Source organism: Oryx dammah, unplaced genomic scaffold (genome assembly GCF_014754425.2).
Source record: "Oryx dammah isolate SB20612 unplaced genomic scaffold, SCBI_Odam_1.1 HiC_scaffold_4, whole genome shotgun sequence".
In the NCBI taxonomy this organism is placed as follows: Eukaryota; Metazoa; Chordata; class Mammalia; order Artiodactyla; family Bovidae; genus Oryx; species Oryx dammah.
Window position 1 is genome coordinate 59,500,090 of NW_024070188.1, and position 18,757 is coordinate 59,518,846.

General features: G+C 38.8%; 1 protein-coding gene across 1 annotated transcript in view; it reads right to left on the reverse strand.

The window, feature by feature from the left end:
* Nucleotides 1-18,757, reverse strand: part of SGK1 (serum/glucocorticoid regulated kinase 1) — a 110,096-nt gene that overhangs the window by 52,939 nt on the left and 38,400 nt on the right. Inside the window, exon 2 of the mRNA XM_040239270.1 lies at nt 11,443-11,658. Within this exon, the coding sequence (XP_040095204.1) occupies nt 11,443-11,658 (216 nt within the window). The remainder of the gene's footprint in view (nt 1-11,442; nt 11,659-18,757) is intronic.

The following is an 18,757-nucleotide window of genomic DNA, read 5'->3' on the forward strand; positions in this document are numbered from 1 at the left end:
AGAGACTCACAGACTTAGAGAACGAACTTATGGTTGCCAGGAAGAAGGAGGAGGAGAAGGGATAGTTAGGGCATTTGGGATGGACACATACACAATGCCGTATTTAAAATGGATAACCAACTATATAGCACAGGGAACTGTGCTCAATATTATGTGCCAGCTTGGATGAGAGAGGGTTTGCAGGGAAATGGATGCATGTATATGCATGACTGAGTCCCTTCACTGTTCACCTGAAACTATCACAGCATTGTTAAACAGCTATACCCCCAATACAAAAAAAAAAGTTTAAAAAATAAAATAAAATCTATTCACAAAGAAAACCACCTATCAGCACAAGAAAAGTGAATTGAGGACAGAGTTGTTTATTTATAATTATCAAGGCTGATGGACATTGGGAAAGTACACTAAAATTATCGATAGCAAGCTGTAAAGTTTGGCTTGACTTCAGAGGGGTTTTTAACACGTTTTCAAGCCAATGTCTGCTACTCAAGGTCGATACAAAAAGTTTAATCTTCTTATGGAACACAGCTGAGTCACTTGCATAATATCAGTGTACTTCTATTGGTTGTCATGATTCTCTAAAGAGATGATGTCACCAAATCAAGCTTTGCTAGAATCTTGCCTAGAAATAGGTTGATTTATTTACAGGCTCACAAAGACAAGTGAAAATAGAATGACTTATTTATTGTGAACAACATGGACAAATGTGTCTTGGCACATTTAGGTGTTTACCCAAGTATCTCTGTGTAAACAGAATGAACGAGAAGCAATTTACTTTGTGTGAATAGGAAATATCAAGATAGTATCAATCACTTTCATTTCCTCTGTCTTTAGAAGGTTTTTAAGAAGAGTCTTTTCAGGTCCCCAAAGGTAACGTTTAGAGTTAAGGTATATCATTATAAGAAACTTATCAGTAAGTCGTTCATAAAATTCTTCACATTTTTGTTTAGCTTGTTCTTTATAGGGTAGTTTACACTAAAGGGATACATCTTGATAAATTAAATTCTATCATTTCAATAAATAATCCAAGAAAAAAATGTAGGTGTAAATTGTGAGGAACAAGAAATAATGACACACAAAAAAATCAAATGGCATAGAGTTAAACTTGCTTTCCCTTAAATTCTGTTCTTGCTTGTAGATTTTTAGTAGTTTGTAAAAAGCCTTCTTTTAAAAATTTTAAAGTCTCAAAACTACTAAGGAGGGATATTATTATAGTGGAAAACAGCCATATGGTTTCTGGGAAAGGACTATACTAAAAGGAATAAGTTTAATTAGAAGCAGGATAGATTTGGTTACATACAGCAAGAGCCAATGAAATATGCTCCAACCCAAGGGTAAGTGTAACACTGGCTAGAGATTTCTAGAGAAGACAGGGAGTAACTTTCCTGGAATATTTTATGTCCTAAATAGCCTGGATGGATTCCCTTATTCCTTTCCAGACTAATCTCCTGGGAAGTAGGCATGCGGGTGGGATGTACCTCATAGGAGAGCTTAGGTAATCAAAATGAAGTGAGCTCTGAATGCAGGCATAAACTTGTTCTATTCCAAAGTCTGACTCTCAAATATAATTTTTGTGACTTAAATCATGTCTTTAAATACAGCAGAAGTGTGTGCCAGGCTGTGGAGAAAGCAATCCTTTGGTCAGTGCCTAGAGGGGAAAGCTGGTGACCTGGATGCCATGCTGCCTCCTCCTGTATTCTAATCCTGGCAGAACGTTCCTCCCCACCCCCTGGCACAGCCGCCCCCCCGCCCCGCGCGCGCCCCAATCTCCGCCCACACAGATTCCCGGCCCTCGCCTCTGGAATCACTGAGTTGGATGAAGGTGGCCTCCTGGCTCTGAGAGCCCTGGAAACAGAAACTGGAAACACAGAAGTATTCCTGGAAGAGGAGAAACCGGTGTCCTGGTTATCAGGCTGTCTAGCCAGACATAAAAGGTGCACGAGGCACAGACGGGAAGCCCTAATCACCCAGGACCTGGCAGTCTTTCATGTGCTGCCCTTCTGTTGGCAACAGGGCCTTGATCTGTACCTCTTTGGATGGGGGAGAGTGTGCTTATTTTAGCTTTAGGCTAACGTAGATATTGGGCTTCCCTGGTGGCTCAGTGATAAAGAATCTGCCTGCCAATACCAGAGATGTGAGTTTGGTTCCTGGATCAGGAAGATCCCTTAGAGAGGGAGGATAACTACTCCAGTTTTCTTGCCTGGGAATCCTATGGACAGAGGAGCCTGGCAAACTATATTCTATGGGGTCACAAAAGAGTCTGTATGATGACTAAACAACAACAGAATGTATACCTCCTCTCTAATAGTACAAAACCCAAGCCTGTCTCATTTTTGTGGCCATAATAACCAATTCTTAGAAAGGGGGAAAAAATCTGCCACAGATAGACTTGGAAGAAGTTGAAGGAGAATGTCAAACTACATAGAAATAATTCATTTAAATTAACAAAAATAAATGCAGAATTCTGACAGATAAAGAGGCAAGGATAGAACAAAACAGTTCCCATGAAGACTTTACAAGTAATGAATTAAAAAATTAGAAAAAGTTCTTAAATTTTTTGGTAATGAAAGAAATGCATATCACATCACTGAAGTGTCATTTCATTAAATGAACAAAAATTAAAACGTGTCACTACCTTCAGAAGTAAAGCCCTTGTGGAGCAGGTTTATTCATATAATGCTGGTGGCATTTTTATTTATTTGATTTTTTCTAAATTGGTCATGAAAGTATTTTGCCAAGAACACAATCATCTTTAAACTCTCCTCCACTGCTTTGGATTTATACTAAGGTCCAATTTATTCTAACCTCATTCAGATTGACGGGGCAAAAACATTTGCAGGCTTATCGAAAACAGAAAAAAAAAAAAAAAAAAGAAAGGCCTAAGGGTAGGTCTATGGTTACATTAAATGATATCAATTTGATACAATATTAACCATAATAATTATTAAATTTATGTTACAAGATAAAAATGTTTTCAATAAAGGTTAAGTAGAATAAAGTCAGCTTTACTATTATACATACACTATGATAACAATCATGGGTAAACCAGGTACCCAAGAAGGAAAACTGAAAGAAAACACAGAAAAATAATAAAAAAGAGTTGGCACATGTAAAGTAATTAGAATTATGTTTGAACATCTCAATATTGTTACTATGATAATTCTTAACTAATTTTTGAAAATCACAGGGAAAAGTCAGAAAAGAGATAGATTTATAGTAAAAGACATTTAAAATCTAAAAATGGAAATTTCAGCTAAGTAGTGACTCTTAGCGAGGATAGCAAGGCAATCTTTCCTCTGGTTCTTAGCCAAAGAGAAACGCTTGAATTGTAAGTTACTTGGGATACTCGAAAGTACTGTAGAACAAAGGGGGAAAAAAAAAAGCTGTCAAAAGAAACCAACAGAGTTTCTCCTATTTTATATACCGCTGCCTGAAATAGGTCTTTTTTAAAAAAAAGTTGCTTTTCTAGGAAAAAAACAAACTCCAATTTTGGGGGGAACTAAAACTAATTATTTTTTCCAATTCTGCCTCAGTCTTAGAACAATAATATTCAGATGAATATTGACAATAGTGATCATAGGAGTTTTCACTCTCCCAAGAGGGTAACTAAGTCATTTTCAATGTTTCTTAAGACATATTATTTTCCAGGTAGCTGCCTTTGTTGTTGTTGTTATGATTATTATTATTAGGAAAGTTTGGAAATATGTGAACATTTTGCTTAACACTGATTTTGGGACTTCCCTGAAGGTCCAGTGGCTAAGACTCTGAGCTCCCAATGCAGGTTCAATCCCTGGTCAGGAACTAGATCCCACATGCAGCAACTAAAGATCCTGAGCACCACAACTAAGGCCCAGCACAGCCAAATAAATTAATATCTTAAAAGAAAGATTGATATACTTGTTTTAAAGTCTTTTTAGCTTTTATTATCCTTAAGTGTATTTGTCAACTAATAATATCAATATTTCAACTGGGGCTTCCTAGGTGACTCAGTGGTAAAGAACCTGCCTGCCCATGCAGGAGACATGGGTTGGATCTCTGCATCAGGAAGATCCTCTGGAGAAAAAAAATGGCAGCCCATTCCAGTATTCTTGCCTGGGAAATCCCATGGATAGAGGAGCCTAGAGGGCTATAGTCCCTGGAGTGGCAAATAGTCAGACACAACTAAGCCACTAAACAACAACAATGTTTCAAGTGCTATTTATGGAGGGTTTTTTTTTTTAGGAGTTTCTGCACAGACTCTCTGATTTGATTCCCATCCTCTCATCAGCTAGGTGAAGTGGGCAGCATTGTTCAGGGTTGGTAGGTGAGTCTGGAGATCAAGTTGCATGTGAATGGTCATGTGACCTGTCAGTGGTAGAGCTGCAATCCAGCTTCATTTGGTTCTAGATAGAACGCCATCCACCCCATCACATTCTAGGGCATTTTCTTGTCTCTGCCTTAGTCTAATCTTTTGCTATTTGTGATAAATATCTTCCCAAAGATGACATGTCTTAAAATTTGGTGCAGAAAAAGACTACTGTGTGTGATAAGCTTAGAAATCGCCAGACACCCCACCCACCCACCCCCGACCCCAGAGACCATGATCGGTCATGCTAAGAGCAGAAAAATGGGGAAGAGGGCCATTGGAAGGACTATTACTTTATTGCCTATAAGCCTCCACAAAAACCCATTTTTATTATTTAACTTGAAAGAAACCAGAAATCTATAAAGCCATCTGGCTGACTCAAGTCTATCGTTTATAGCCTTTTCTTAAGAAAGATCAGAAAAACTCAAGACCATGTGAAAGTAAATCAGTATGGAAACTATTCCTCAGCTGATCATTTTACTACCAAGCTTCCTGAGATTCAAAGGAACAGCTCAACAGTTTTGAGAAGAAATATAAAGGTAATGGTGTACCTCCCTGAGCCACAACAGCCTGACAGATGGAGAGAAGGCATCCCAGACGCTGAAAAAGCCACATGAGGCAGATGCCCCCCAGAACTGTGTCAAGTTGGCTTAATTAAAAGTGCCTTCTATTATTGTCTGTGATGATTTGCGGAGGAAGAAGAGGCAGCGGCTTTATATTTAATCATGTCAAAAGCTCAACGTTAATTCTTGGGTTAGTAATGTGGTTAATAATTTCTCCAAGTTGGCAGCTCTTTCCAGGGAACTGACTTCACTGGGTCTGAAAACCTGTGTGCAGCGCCCTGGATTCAGTTGTTGGCCGCTGACTAAGCATCTTTAGAGCTATCTTCAATTGAAAGACAGACAGAGAAGTCTAACAAAATCCTCACTCAGCCAAATCTATCCCATATGAGAGGGCGAAGTTAATGAGAAACCGTCATGAGCCCTTGGCATGCAGCGTCTCTGGAACGTAAGTGATTTATAACCAGCATGGACTACAGTTTCTTAGTCTCTCCTTTTCATGTTAAAAAAAATTCCATGAACAAAATTTCCATTTCAGCTAATAAAAGGCAAAGAGGAAAAAAAAAAGAGCACGTTAACTTTGAGTATGAAGGCAAGACCCAGAGAGAACACAGGAAAATGAACATGTAAGATTTAAAAATTGTGGGGAGCTGAGAGAATGAATGGATGTGCACACTAACGAACATCACAAAGGGCAGGGGGAAAATGACAGACAGGCAGAAGGATAAGCAAGCCATTGTGGGAGCACAAACACTGTATGTTTTCATTTTCCTCCAATGCCTTTCTTTGTGGTGTAGTAATGGAATGATCTCATAGTGTGAAACCATTTTTTGTGATGGTGCCTGACTTTCAACCAATGCAACTTCCTCTCTACAAATGAGTTTTCTAGTGAGCATAATGTTCTCCAAACTCACAGGTAATATACTAATATGATCTTGAGAGGTTCAACCAATATTGACAAAGATAAACTCCTTGACTACTCTCCCCCATCTCATCTCTCCATTTGAATCCCAGGAGAGTTGTAATCACCATTTCAGTTTGATACATATACTTCCAGATCATTCTGTTTGCATTTACATAGACATACTCATACACTCATAGATTCACATACAGATACACAGACATGAAGAGAGAAATGATAAATTTTTTAAAATGTGATTATGCTATAAACATATTCATCTTTAATTTGCTTTTCTAACTGAATATCTCTATGTCTGTTCCCACTCTCAGCACAAATAAGTACATATCTAAGGTAATGGTAGAGATACAGATTTGCTAAGTTAAAAGGCACAAGATTTAAAAAATTTTAATAGACGAGCATTGCTAAAAAAATCCTCCCGCTACTAGTGTTTTGGCCTATACTTTTACCATAACTATCAATTTTTCAACCTTTGACAATCTGATGGATTAAAAACAAATGGATTTCATTGTTTCCATTTGCATTTCCCTGGTGGAACTGTGGGCACTTAAAATAGTGTTTAGTTTTAGTTTTCTTTTTTTATTTCCACTGTAAGCCCAGAGTTATAGGAAGAATGTTTGTGAATTCCAGGTGGGTGGTTGGCTGAGAATGGCAGTGCGACTCTCATATTGTTTTCAGTTTCTAATTTGGAATTTGATGAGATATGCTTGGTGATCTGATTCTTGGTCAGCTTTTGTAACTGTTTCATATGTGCTTAAAATAAAGTATATTCTTTACTGGATACTAATCTCAGCATAAATCAGATATGGTTAATTGTTGTATTAAAGTCCTCTATCCTCACATATTATCAGTCTTCTTGAACTGGCAATTCCTGGGAGAAGTATGACAAAAATATTCTTCTATGACATGAATTTTTCTATTATATGTAGCTTTAAATATTTCCATGTTATGTTACTAAGTGCATAAAGGTTGATGAATGTTTTCTTTTCTTAATAGGTATCTTTCATCAGTGTGAAATATTCCTCTTTGTTCCTTTCAAAATTTTTTTGCCTTACATTGTATTTTTTTCTGAGATTAATATTGTTAACACTGTGGTGGTGGTATAGTCGCTAAGTTGTGTCTGACTCTTGCGACCCCATGGACTGTAGCCTGCCAGGCTTCTCTGACTATGGGATTCTCCAGGCAAGAATACTGGAGTGGATTGCCATTTCCTTCTCTAGGGGATCTTCCCGACCCAGGAATTGAACCTGGCTCTCCTGTGTTGCAGGCAGATTCTTTACTGACAGAGCTATGAGGGAAACCCTGCTTTCCTTTTATTATGTCTTGTGTGGATCATCATCTTTTTTCAACATACTGTGTTCTTTTGAATACAAAAGCTTACAGTACTCCAATCTGTTAGGTATGTCTTTGATGTGATCCTTCTGGACTGTAGTTTCTCATCAACCTCTTTCTCATCAATCCTACCTGCCTTCTGTTTTTCAGAGATTCTTATCCATAGAATGGCATACCTTGTTTTCTAGCACTATTATAAATTAAAATGTGTGTGTGTGTGTGTGTGTGTGTGTGTTTTCTGTCGTTTAAGGGAAGAAGAGATGACATTAAATGTTCAGGCTGCCATCTTGATCCAATCCTATGCTTTCCCTCACACCAGATTTCCTTCCCCTCACACCAGATTTCCTTCCCCTCTGCCACTCCAAAACACTCCTTTTTGGGGACTTCCTGGTTGCCCAGTGGCTAGGACTCTAAGCTCACAGTGCAGGGAGTCCAGGTTCAATCATTGGTTGGGGAACTAGATCCCACATGCCACAACTAAGATACATCATAGCCAAAGAAATAAATAAATAAAAATAAATTTAAAAGAAAAACTAAACCAAAACACTTGTTCTTGTTTTCCAGCTAGGATGATCTGGATATTGGAGGTGCTGTGAGAGAGAAGGTGCAGAATAGAATTTATGAATATGCTTAGTCAGCATGTACCCGTTGAAAACCTAGTATGGTTTCCATCTCTTTAAGAACTAAAAGATGACTTCAACTTTAGTTCCTCTGGCATGCATATTCAGTAACAGCATACACAGCTCTATGTTTTCCTTTTTCCATCTCATCCCCAGAAAGGTCTGCTTAATAAACAGTCCATTTTTAGACAGCACTACTAGTAACATCACGATATTGTTTTTCTGAGTGATTTACTGGCAGTAGGTACATCCCAGTTTCTTCCATGGAAAAGACACATTTAAAGGCTACTAACTAGACAATTGGCAAGACCTGGCACAAACTAACAGCAGTATATATTTTACTGATATTTTGGCCATTAAAGGTAACATTTAGACTGTACTATTTTTAAAGTCAGAAAAAAAAAACAACCCCTCACAATTATTCATAAAAGACTTGTGCTTTGTTAGCTTTCTTATTTATTTGAAATCTTCTCACCTCATTTTCTATGCTTTATCTTTATACATCAAATATTGTTTTTTTTCTCATTTATAGGTCATCAAATTCCAACCACAAGATTTCAGACTAAAAAGGGCTTTAGAGTTAATTAGGTTAGGCCAATCATACAGTGTTTAAGAACTTTTGTGACATGTTCAAGTTCATATATTGACCTTGGGGCAGAGCTATAGCAGAATGTGGATTGCTTGACTCCAGAACACCATATGTAAATATATGTTTACAGAAGACTTTTAAAACCCCATCTCATCTGCAAAGTACCAAAAAACTCCTAGGAAGAATCTCGATGGCAAGCATGAATAATCTTAGTTTTCATAGGAGGGGACATTGAGCAGGAAGGATGAATTGATGACTTGCTTGAAATAATCCACATCAGGAGTTGTTGGGGACAACTGGAGATACTACCAGGCCTCTGCGTCTAACAGCCTCTCCATCTCCTCAGCACACATCTCCACTTCCTAAAAGGACAGAGGTGACTTCTCAAGGAACTATTCCTAAAGAACACAAAGTATAGCTTTACCTTTTTAATTTTTTTGTAGAATCTCAGTTCCCCGACGAGGGATTGAACCCATGGAACTGGGAGTAGAAGCGTGGTCTTAGCCACTAGAATGCCAGGGAAGTACCTAGATTTATTTTTAGACTGTCAAAATATAAGTGTCTCTTTGATTTGTGATGACCTTAAGGAAAAAACCCACCTAGTCAGAACCAGGTTGTTGTTCTTTAGTCTCTAAGTTATGTTTGACTCTTTTTGTGACCCCCATGGATAATATAGCCCCCCAGACCCCTTTGTCCCATGGGATTTCCCAGGCAAGAATACTGGAGTAAGTTGCTATTTCTTTCTCCACGTGATCTTCTCAGGGGTTCAACCCACTGTTGTCTCCTGCATTGGCAGGCAGATTCTTTACCACTGAGACTCCAGGGAAGCCCGAGTCAAACCCAGGTAATCTATTGCAGATTGGAGACTGAGTCACCTATAATCCTGGATAAAGTAAAATAAAAATTCCTTTCAGTTCTTTGTTTATTGTTTCTTCTTGAGTAGAATTTCATTTATTCATTAACTTAGCTCTCCTCCCAACAGCTGAGCATTTTAGTAGGCCCTCCAGTAAACATTTAGGACTAGCCATTTGGGCTCTATATAGGATTTGCAGAGCTCTCTCTCTGCCTTTGAGTCATGAATAGTTCTTTAGACTCTAAGGAGTTGGCAAACTCTTTTTAGACACTAAGAGTCCAAGAGTCTGCAAAGTGTGACTGGTGGACCAGCCACATGTTTTTGTAAATAAAAGTTTTATTCGAACACAGTCAGGCCCATTCATTTGTGTGTTATCTATGGCTGCTTTTCCTACAAGGGCAGAGCTAAAGCAGAGTGACAGAGGCTGTATGGCTTACAAAGCCTAAAATATTTGCTCTCTGAATCTTTACAGAAAAAGTTTGCCAATCCTTGGATTTAAAATCTATTTGTTGCTTTTTATGATTAACATGGATTTGAACCAGTGACTAACTAAAAAACAAATTTGTTGTTGTTGCTATTTTAGTTGGTAAATCCTGTCCAATTCTTTTGCGACCCCGTGGACTATAGCCCACCAGGCTCCTCTGTCCATAGGATTTCTTGTGTAAGAATACTAGAGTGGATTGCCATTTCCTTTATGAGGGGAAACAATAAATGCCTTGTGATAAATGTTAGTAGATCAGCAAACTTCGAACCTACGCATGGAAGTCTAATTCAGTGTTACAGATTTACAAGCTTAGCTAACATGTACATCAGCAAACATAAACAATAATGATTTCTATTTGCATGGCACTTTATAGATTATGAAATATTATATATGTATCTCATCTGATATTTCCAATAACCCTAAAAAGAAGGGTCTTACTTTTTCATGAGGTAACAGTTTCAAAGATATTGCCTTTCTCAGGGTTAAAAGGAATTCAGATTCAAGCCTTTTTATCTTTATTTTTTAGCAGCTAAATTGATTTATTTGTCTCTGCAAATTTCTGACTTAAAAAAAAAGGAAGGAGGAGTTATTAACATTTATCATCTTATGATGCACTAACTTGAAATAATATAGTGGAAGATTACCTGCAATTAATTGTACTTTGTATTAACATGTCCTGTTTTCTTACTGTTAGGTTTTTATGTCAGTAAGTTAGTAATAATATAAATATATAATCTGATGGTTTAAAAAGTCAAAATAAATAAGACTAATTGAGTTTTAAGTTAAAAATACAATATTAAATCTTTGAAATCTTAGAACTACGAAATAAATCAGTTATTTGGCTTTCTTGAATAAGAGAGATTATTATACCACCCCTCATCCCCACCCCTGAAAAAAACCTCATGCAGTGGTATAGAAAAATTAAAATATAAGTATATATGAAAACTTATTGATAAAGTTCTCTGTTATGGGTCAAATCATGTTGAGCAAAAAATATTTCAGTGGTGGTTACAAACTTTAGATGACTGTTATATCTCCTGCATCATATAAGAATTGATCTCTGTGTGATCAAACAACTTAGGAGCAACTTCTAGTTGAACAAAACATTGCTGTATCAATCTTGGAGTAGCATAAAAAATGAAGACTACCTATTGGATGATTCCAATGGATGGTATCTGGGAAAGACAAAACAATGGAGAGAGCAAAAATATCCATGGTTGACCAGGAGTTGGGAGAAGAGAGGGATGCTTAAGTGGAGCACAGAGGGTTTTTAGGACAGTGAAACTATTCCGTATGATACTGTAATGATGGATACACATCATTATACATTTGTTCAAACCCATACAATGTGCAACATCAAGAGTGAACCCTTGTGTAAGCTATGAACTTCCGGTGATGATGTGTCCGTGTAGGTTCATCAGTTGTAGCAAATATTCCACTCTGGTGGGGAAGCTGCTAGTGGGAGAGACTGTATGTCTGGGGTTAGGGAAGGTTTGGGAAATCTTTATACCTTCCTCTTGGTATTGCTGTGAACCGAAAATTGCTCTAAAAAGTAAAGTCTTTTGAAAAAATAGCTAGTACAATGAGCTAACACAGGCCACAATTCTACATTCTCCTCAGAAGCTTTACAAATGTGCGTTAAAAAAAATAATAAATTTCAAAGCATACTCTGGAACAGATACAAAAAAACACACAAAGACCTAGAATCCTTTCAGGAGAATGGACCCACAGCAAACTTACTTCACACCCGGATTGAGTTTCCCACGAACATGACTCCTTCTCTTGAGAGAGAACCCCTCTTTGGAAAGCATGGTCTCCCAGGCACGTCTGACACAAGGAAGGCTCAAAGTCTGGTTCCCCTGGTGGCATGTGCACCACCGAGGGGCCTGTGTACTTCAGGCTGGGACTCTGATGCTTGTCCACACTGACCATTGGGCTCTTGATCCATCTTCGTACCTACAATGTGCAAAGGAAAGAAAAAATGTGTTTTACCTACTTTGATGTCTAATGGGGCAATGGTGGGAAATTTGGTGGGATGGACACTCTTGAAAGGAGTCTCTCCACTTCTCTATTAGATCTTAATCCGAATCCATCAATGCTGGCTACTCACTTACCCAGTGTGTGGTTTTTGGCTGATCATTTCAACTTACTGAGACTGTGTCCCCATCTGTAAGATTCGGGGAATAATATTTCCTCTGAGGTTGTTGAGCCAGATGTTAAAATATTTGAAAATGTCCAAGTGTTTTGCCTGGCACACAGTGTTGAGTAGGTGCCAATTTTACGTTGACTCTTACTATTATGTTTATGTTGACAGAATGATAGTCACAAATGTTTAAGGTGAATTGCTAGATATTGTAACCAACCAGAGAAAACACTAATGCCAGAGCTTAGGATCTAACTGCTGCTAAATGAATTAATACATATTTCACTACTGTAAAAACTTGATTATAAACAAAGTTGCTCCTGGCTAGGAAATTATCTCACTTTTTTTTCTTAAAGTTTTAAAACTCACCACTTCCCTTACTTTCATGTAGAATTCTTGTAGAGAGGAAAAAAAAAAAAAAAAGTAAAGCTATTCTAACATCAAAAGGATAAAATTTATGGGATTTCCCTGATGGTCCAATGGTTAAGAATCTCCTTCCCAGTGAAGGGGATGAGGATTCAATCCCTGGTTGAAGAAATAAGGTCCTGCATCCCAAGGGGTAACTAAGGCCACACACAACTAGAGAACGCCTGTGCACTGCAACAAAGACCCAGTGCAGTCAAAATTAAAAAAAAATTTTTTTTAAGGATAACATTTATATAGCACTTTAAATACGAAAGGACTTCCCTGGTGGCTCAGACGGTAAAGCGTCTGCCTACAATGCAGGAGACCCACGTTCGATCCCTGGGTCGGGAAGATCCCCTAGAGAAGGAAATGGCAACCCACTCCAGTATTCTTGCCTGGAGAAATCCATGGATGGAGGAGCCTGGTGGGCTACAGTCCATGGGGCAGCAAAGAGTCGGACACAACTGAGCGACTTCTCTCTCTTAAATACGAAGGACACTGTTCTTGTATTTAACAGGCAGAGTTTTGTTTAATCCTCAGAATAGTCTTACATGACAGGTACTATTACTAATCCCATTTTGCAAATGAGAGGACAGAGGCACAGAGAAATGAAGCAAGTTTCTCCAACACACAATACTGGTGTTAAGCAAAGGCAGGACCCAGCATCTTGAATCCAGAGTTTACTGCTTTACAAGCATGCAGTTTTAACAAGTGCTGGAGTACTTGATGACTTGTCATCAAGTGCTTGAAATTTATCCTGATTTAATATGTCTTTTTCATGTTCTTTGAAACTCCAGAGGATTCTTTTATAGTTAAACAATTGGTGAAAATAGTGTATACTAAAAGGATGAAAAAAGTAAAATCATAGTACTCAATTTTAGTCAGTAATGCTGACAACTAGATTTTTAAACTTTTTAAAAAAAATACTGAGAATAAACTAAAATTGTAATAGCATAAGAATGTTTAAGCAATTTGATGGACTATTATGCCATCACTAAAAATAAATATTGTGAAGACCCTGTGGCAACATGAAAAATGTTTAGAACGCAATTATACGAAAAAAGCCAAATACAGAATTGTTCAATCACTATAATTGCAAATGTAAAAATACATGTACTATCTATAGCCAAAGCTATAGACAAAGCAAGAAAGTAACAGGCAAAATAGAAACTGATATGTTTCCTGTTAGGATCATGGATGCCTTGGTTCTCCTTTTTACAGGGTCCTGTTCTTTAACTTTTTTTTAAAGAATAATTTCTTTTAAAGTATATAAGAATCTCAAGCAAATAAAGTCACCATATTTCTTTCTTTGGTTACATATGTATCTTTTAATTGTGTTATGTATAGTTAGTCTTTTAAATGCCATTTAAAATAATCTTTTTACATTTACTATCCTAATGTTAACATTGGGAAGATTTCCATCAGTATTTCTTGCACTCTGGGGCCCCATAAGCATGTTAGTAGGTGCATTCAAAGTGTTTGTTTGATTCACTAATGAAAGTCTAAATGAAACTCTCGAAGTTAAAAACTACAGTAGAAACTTTCTTCCTGATGATAGTACCAAATGTGTTTTTGATCAATCTAAAAAGTACTAAATTTCATTAGAGATGGAAACTATTTTTTATTCTTCTTCAGAGAGATTTGAGCTTGAAGTTTGGTAAGGGTTCCTGATTAGTTGCCAACCCTGTGTTTTAATATCAATCTATTCTGACTGACTTTCAATGTCTCTTTTGCCAAGTAGATTTAACTTAGGGGTTACTATGAATAGAATTTTAAACAGATTTATCATCATATAAATTTCTATGACCTTACTAAGAATCTAGGTGTATACAGAAATATAAGTTTCATATTTATGGACCATGATATCTAGACTAAGCCTTATGCAATATGGTCTTAGAGTTGCTCGATGTATAGTGCAAGAATTTCCATGTGACGGAATCTAACTTTTCATTAAGTTACAGAAAAAAAAAAGGGAGGGTGGTTTATAAAGGGACAAGAATTTAGAGACATCTCACTTCAGAGAATACAAATGATCTGTGAACTTCTGTATGTTAGAAACCATAGGGATTAAGAGTCACATAAAGGACTGTCATTTTGTTTGATAGCAGCTAAGAATTTCCAAAATGGTTTAGATGACTGAGCATAGGCTGTCAAACAACCCATTCGTTGTTTTTCAGTTGCTCAATCAAGTCTCATTCTTTGCGACCCCTGCAGCATTCCACACTTCCCTGTCCTTTACCATTTCCCAGAGTTTGCTCAAACTCATGTCCATTGAGTCAGTGATGCCATCCAATCATGTGATCCTCTGTCGCCCCCTTCTTCTCTTGCCTTGAATCTTTCCCAGCATTAGGGTCTTTTCCAATAAGCTGACTCTTTGCATCAGGCAGCCAAAGTATTGGAGCTTCAGCTTCAGCATCAGTTCAACAAATATTTAGGGTTGATAATTTGAGAGTTGAAAGAGACCCAAAGTTGTCCAAAGTCACAATGTAAATTATTGGGTGGGGAAAACTACACATCTTAGTTTAAGCAAGTCAGTTTCTACTAGCTTCTACTAGGATATAAGCCAGCAAACTCAGTGCCTTCAGAGGCTGGCAAGAACAGGAAACCTGTAAAGCCTTAAGACTAGGGTATAAAAATAGGGAGTGTTGGAGATTGTGGCAAACTAGGAGCGCATGCTTGCTAAGGGTTCTTAAATTTAAATTTTAAAAATGAACAAATAAACAAATAAAACCCCCAAGCAAACAATGGTGCCCAAATAAAGCCCTAGTCAAATATACCCTACACCTTCAAGGATCACCGCTTGAACCTTGAAGTTATTCTTTCAACTAGAGTATGTTTGAATAAAATGCTATGAAGTAGAAATAAAATGATTTGGTATCTTCTAACTTAAAAAGAATCCAGTAACTTCCACTCAAGGGTTTATCACTCACTGTTGGAGACCAGCTACGAGTCAGGCATAATCTAGTCATTGAAAATTTACAAGTCAGAGCCCCTAAAACTTACCCTCATGGAGCTCGACTTATGACTAAAAGAATAAATTTATTTATTAAGGGAATAAATTATTTAAATAAATAATAAGGGGGGAAGTAAAGCAGAGAAGAATGATCAGGCTCATAGGGGATGGGAGGACTCAATTTTAACTTTATGGGATTTCTGGGGAAAGATTCAAGCCGTAAAGCTGAATGAGTTGGACACTTGAAACCAGGCTTTTTCCAGGGAAAAGGCCCAGTGACTTGCCAGGATCTACTTGTGATGCATGTGTCATATTCCTGGGGCTTTGGTTATTAGAATCTATTATATTTCAAGTAAAGTGAAAGTGAAGTCGCTCAGTCGTGTCTGACTCTTTGCGACCGTGGACTGTAGCCCACCAAGCTCCTCCATCCATGGGACTCTCCAGGCAAGAATACTGGAGTGGGTTGTCATTTCCTTCTCCAATATTTCAAGTAAACTAACTGAATATATGATTTCCTCAAGTCTTCTCAGAGGCAGTGTTTTGAGACTTAACACCTCGCCCTGGGGACAGGTCTCTGATTCCAAAAGACCTACAACAAATTAACCCCCTTGGAGTCTCACAGACGCGGGACTAGGACCCTCCCTCTCTTTCCACAGAGAATGTGGAGAGGAACGTGTATAACTATTGCCTTTCTCCAGATCCGTTAGGCGAAAAGGTGTTATAAAAATAGACAAAGTAATACATTTTGTAACAGGACGGTGACTGGCAGCAATCGCCTGCTTTGTCTAGAAATGGTTTATCTCCTCTGGCTAAGCCCTCATCCTGGCTTCCGCCTGTCCCTCCACACTACTCCTTTACACATTTCATTGCTCCGGGGCCTCCCAAGCGGTCTTCTTGGCCCGATCCATGACACGGTTGACGACGTGTGCTTGAGCCTGAGAGAACGGCTGGACCGGGGTGAGTACACGGGCCCTCCCTCCGGCCGTGGACGCAGGCAAGGTGCCCTCCGAAACTGCTGAGTGCAGAACCTCTCTCCCTGGGCCCCGAGGGACTTCCAGCTACAAGCGGCCTATTGTGTTCCTTCAGGCGATGAATTGCACTGCTGGAGGGAGTCGCTGACAGCGAGTGGCTTGGGGAGCCCCTCAGAGACCTGTCACAATGGCTCTCGGAAAACTGGAGCAGCTGCGTGTGTGAGAAAAATCAATGCCCGGATACAGGCTGCCATCCCGGCTCCTAGGCCACCTGGTCCTGGTTTTATTCAGAGTCACACACCCGTTTGTGGCTAGCCTTGTAAACAAACACACACTGAGGGTGAGACATCCTTCTGACCCTGGACGAATCAGGAACTCCCTCACTTGGGGTTTCTGGAAGCCTGTTCTCCAAACTGCAGGAGATTTTTTAAAGCAGCAATTACCTCTCCAGAGGTCAAAGAGTAAAGCCTTTTAACCTCCCAGCTACTCTTGCTGAACAGTGTGTATGCAAAATATTAAGCCAATTTCTTAGCTAAATCAGTCTGTCCTGGTTTTGTTAATTTCTTTATTTGAAAAAAAAAAAATCTCTACAAGCAATAATCCCTGACTAGAAAACCACCAGATGGGATTAAAGAGATTGGCCAGCTTTGATGGATTTTCCACTAGTGCTTTTTTCCCATTACAAAGTAGTAAACAGATATTATTCTTAATTTACTATGTTTAGCCGTTAGCCGATAATGATGTCAACTGATGCAGAACCATTATAGAGTGTTCAGGTACTTATCTATGAATTCACAAGGCAGCATCATTCCTTTTGTTTTTTCCTTTAAGTCTAAGAGAACTTTGATGTTGGACGCAGATTTTGGCAATTTCCAGAGGGGTGTTTTTTATTACAGAAAACGGACTGTTTGTATGATGCCACCATAACCTTCAATTCAGATATATTCAAGCAAATTTTCCAGTAAAATTATTTGAATAATTCAACTGATCATGAAAAGAGATCTCCGCACCTATTCCTTTTCCAGAGGGGTGCCTGCCAACAGGCTGGTTATGACATTAATGTAATTTAGGAGAAGGATCCTGGAAGGCAAATTCCTCTCACTTTGGTGCCTGGGGCTGCTTCACAGCATGAGTCCTAAAATATAACAGGGCTGTGAGACAAGGTCAGTGATATTAATCTGATTTGTTCACTTCAGCTGTCTGTGGTCATCATCTAGCTTTCATTTCTTTTGAACATCTGTAGTGTTTATTTCTTATATAAAACTATGGTATTCTGGTGCTTCCCTGGTGACTCAGTGGTAACGAATCTGCTTGCCAATGAGGAAGACATAGGTTCGATCCCAGGTCCGAGAAGATCCCACGTGTCTCGGAACAGCTAAGCCTGTGTGTCACAACTATTGAGCCTGCACTCTGGAGCCTGGGAGCCACAGCCACTGAAGCCCGAGCACTCTAGAGCCTGTGCTCTGCAACGAGAGAAGCCACTGCAATGAGAAGCTTGTGAACCACAGCTAGAGAATAATCTCTACTCGCTGAAACTAGAGAAAAGCCCAGGCAGTAATGAAGAAGACCCAGCACATCCTAATAAATGAATAATTTTTTAATTAAAAAAAATGGGATTTTGATGCTCACTGGTTGTTATCCTGTGTCATCTGTCTAACTGGAGCATAAGGGGGAGGACAACATCTCAGGCTTCTTTTTGATTCCACAGAGGCTAGCCTTAGGATTTACAAATAGTAGGCAATAGAAGCAGGAATTGTTTGATTATTTTTGGGCCGTAACTATATTTATTCCTTTATACATCTTAACACTACTTTGCTACCATCCTCAATCACATATGCTCTGCATAACTATTTCCCTTACAAGGCAACAGCTCGGCAGAGCAGACTCCATGAGAAGACAGAGTGGCTTCTGGAATTCCCCATCCTTTCATGCCATCACCCTTGGGACTTCCCGGTCCTTTCTTCTCAGCACTGACCAAGGTAACTGCATCCTGTTCTAGGTTCTCAGGGTCTCCCCCTGTGTTTCCCCAGGCCTAGGCTACGGGTTGTGTGGTGAGGAGGATGAGGGGGGAGAGGCAGCATTGAGAACGCCCACATCTCTCCATTCTGTTCTACACTGTTACCAACACCCTCAGATCCGTCTCCTGCTACAGCTGCCAGCTGCCCTTTCTACCAGCATGCGGTGGTGAGGATTCAACACCAAACACAGTCCTTACACTTCAGCTCTGTAAATCTCCTTCCTCCTCCTCCCTATTGAGGACCCCACCCCATCCTATCCCACCCACCAAGCTTTAAACAGAAATAGAAACAGCTCAGAATTCACCGACCTAAGTCATTCTTTGGAAATGGGGGTGAAGTTTTTTTCAGTCCTTTAAATTCTGGGACTGAGATTTTAGTTTTGAATTAGTCTTTCTTGGATTGAGAAAATTAAAAGAAAAAAGACAAAAACAAAAAAGAGGAAGTAGAAGAGAATTATTTCAGGTAATGTCTGTAAAGAACAGTATGTGCCACGTGCTTTTTGAATTGAAATAATAAGACTCAGCAAAAATGGCAAGGCTGGGCTGATCCCCCGGAAAGAACATGG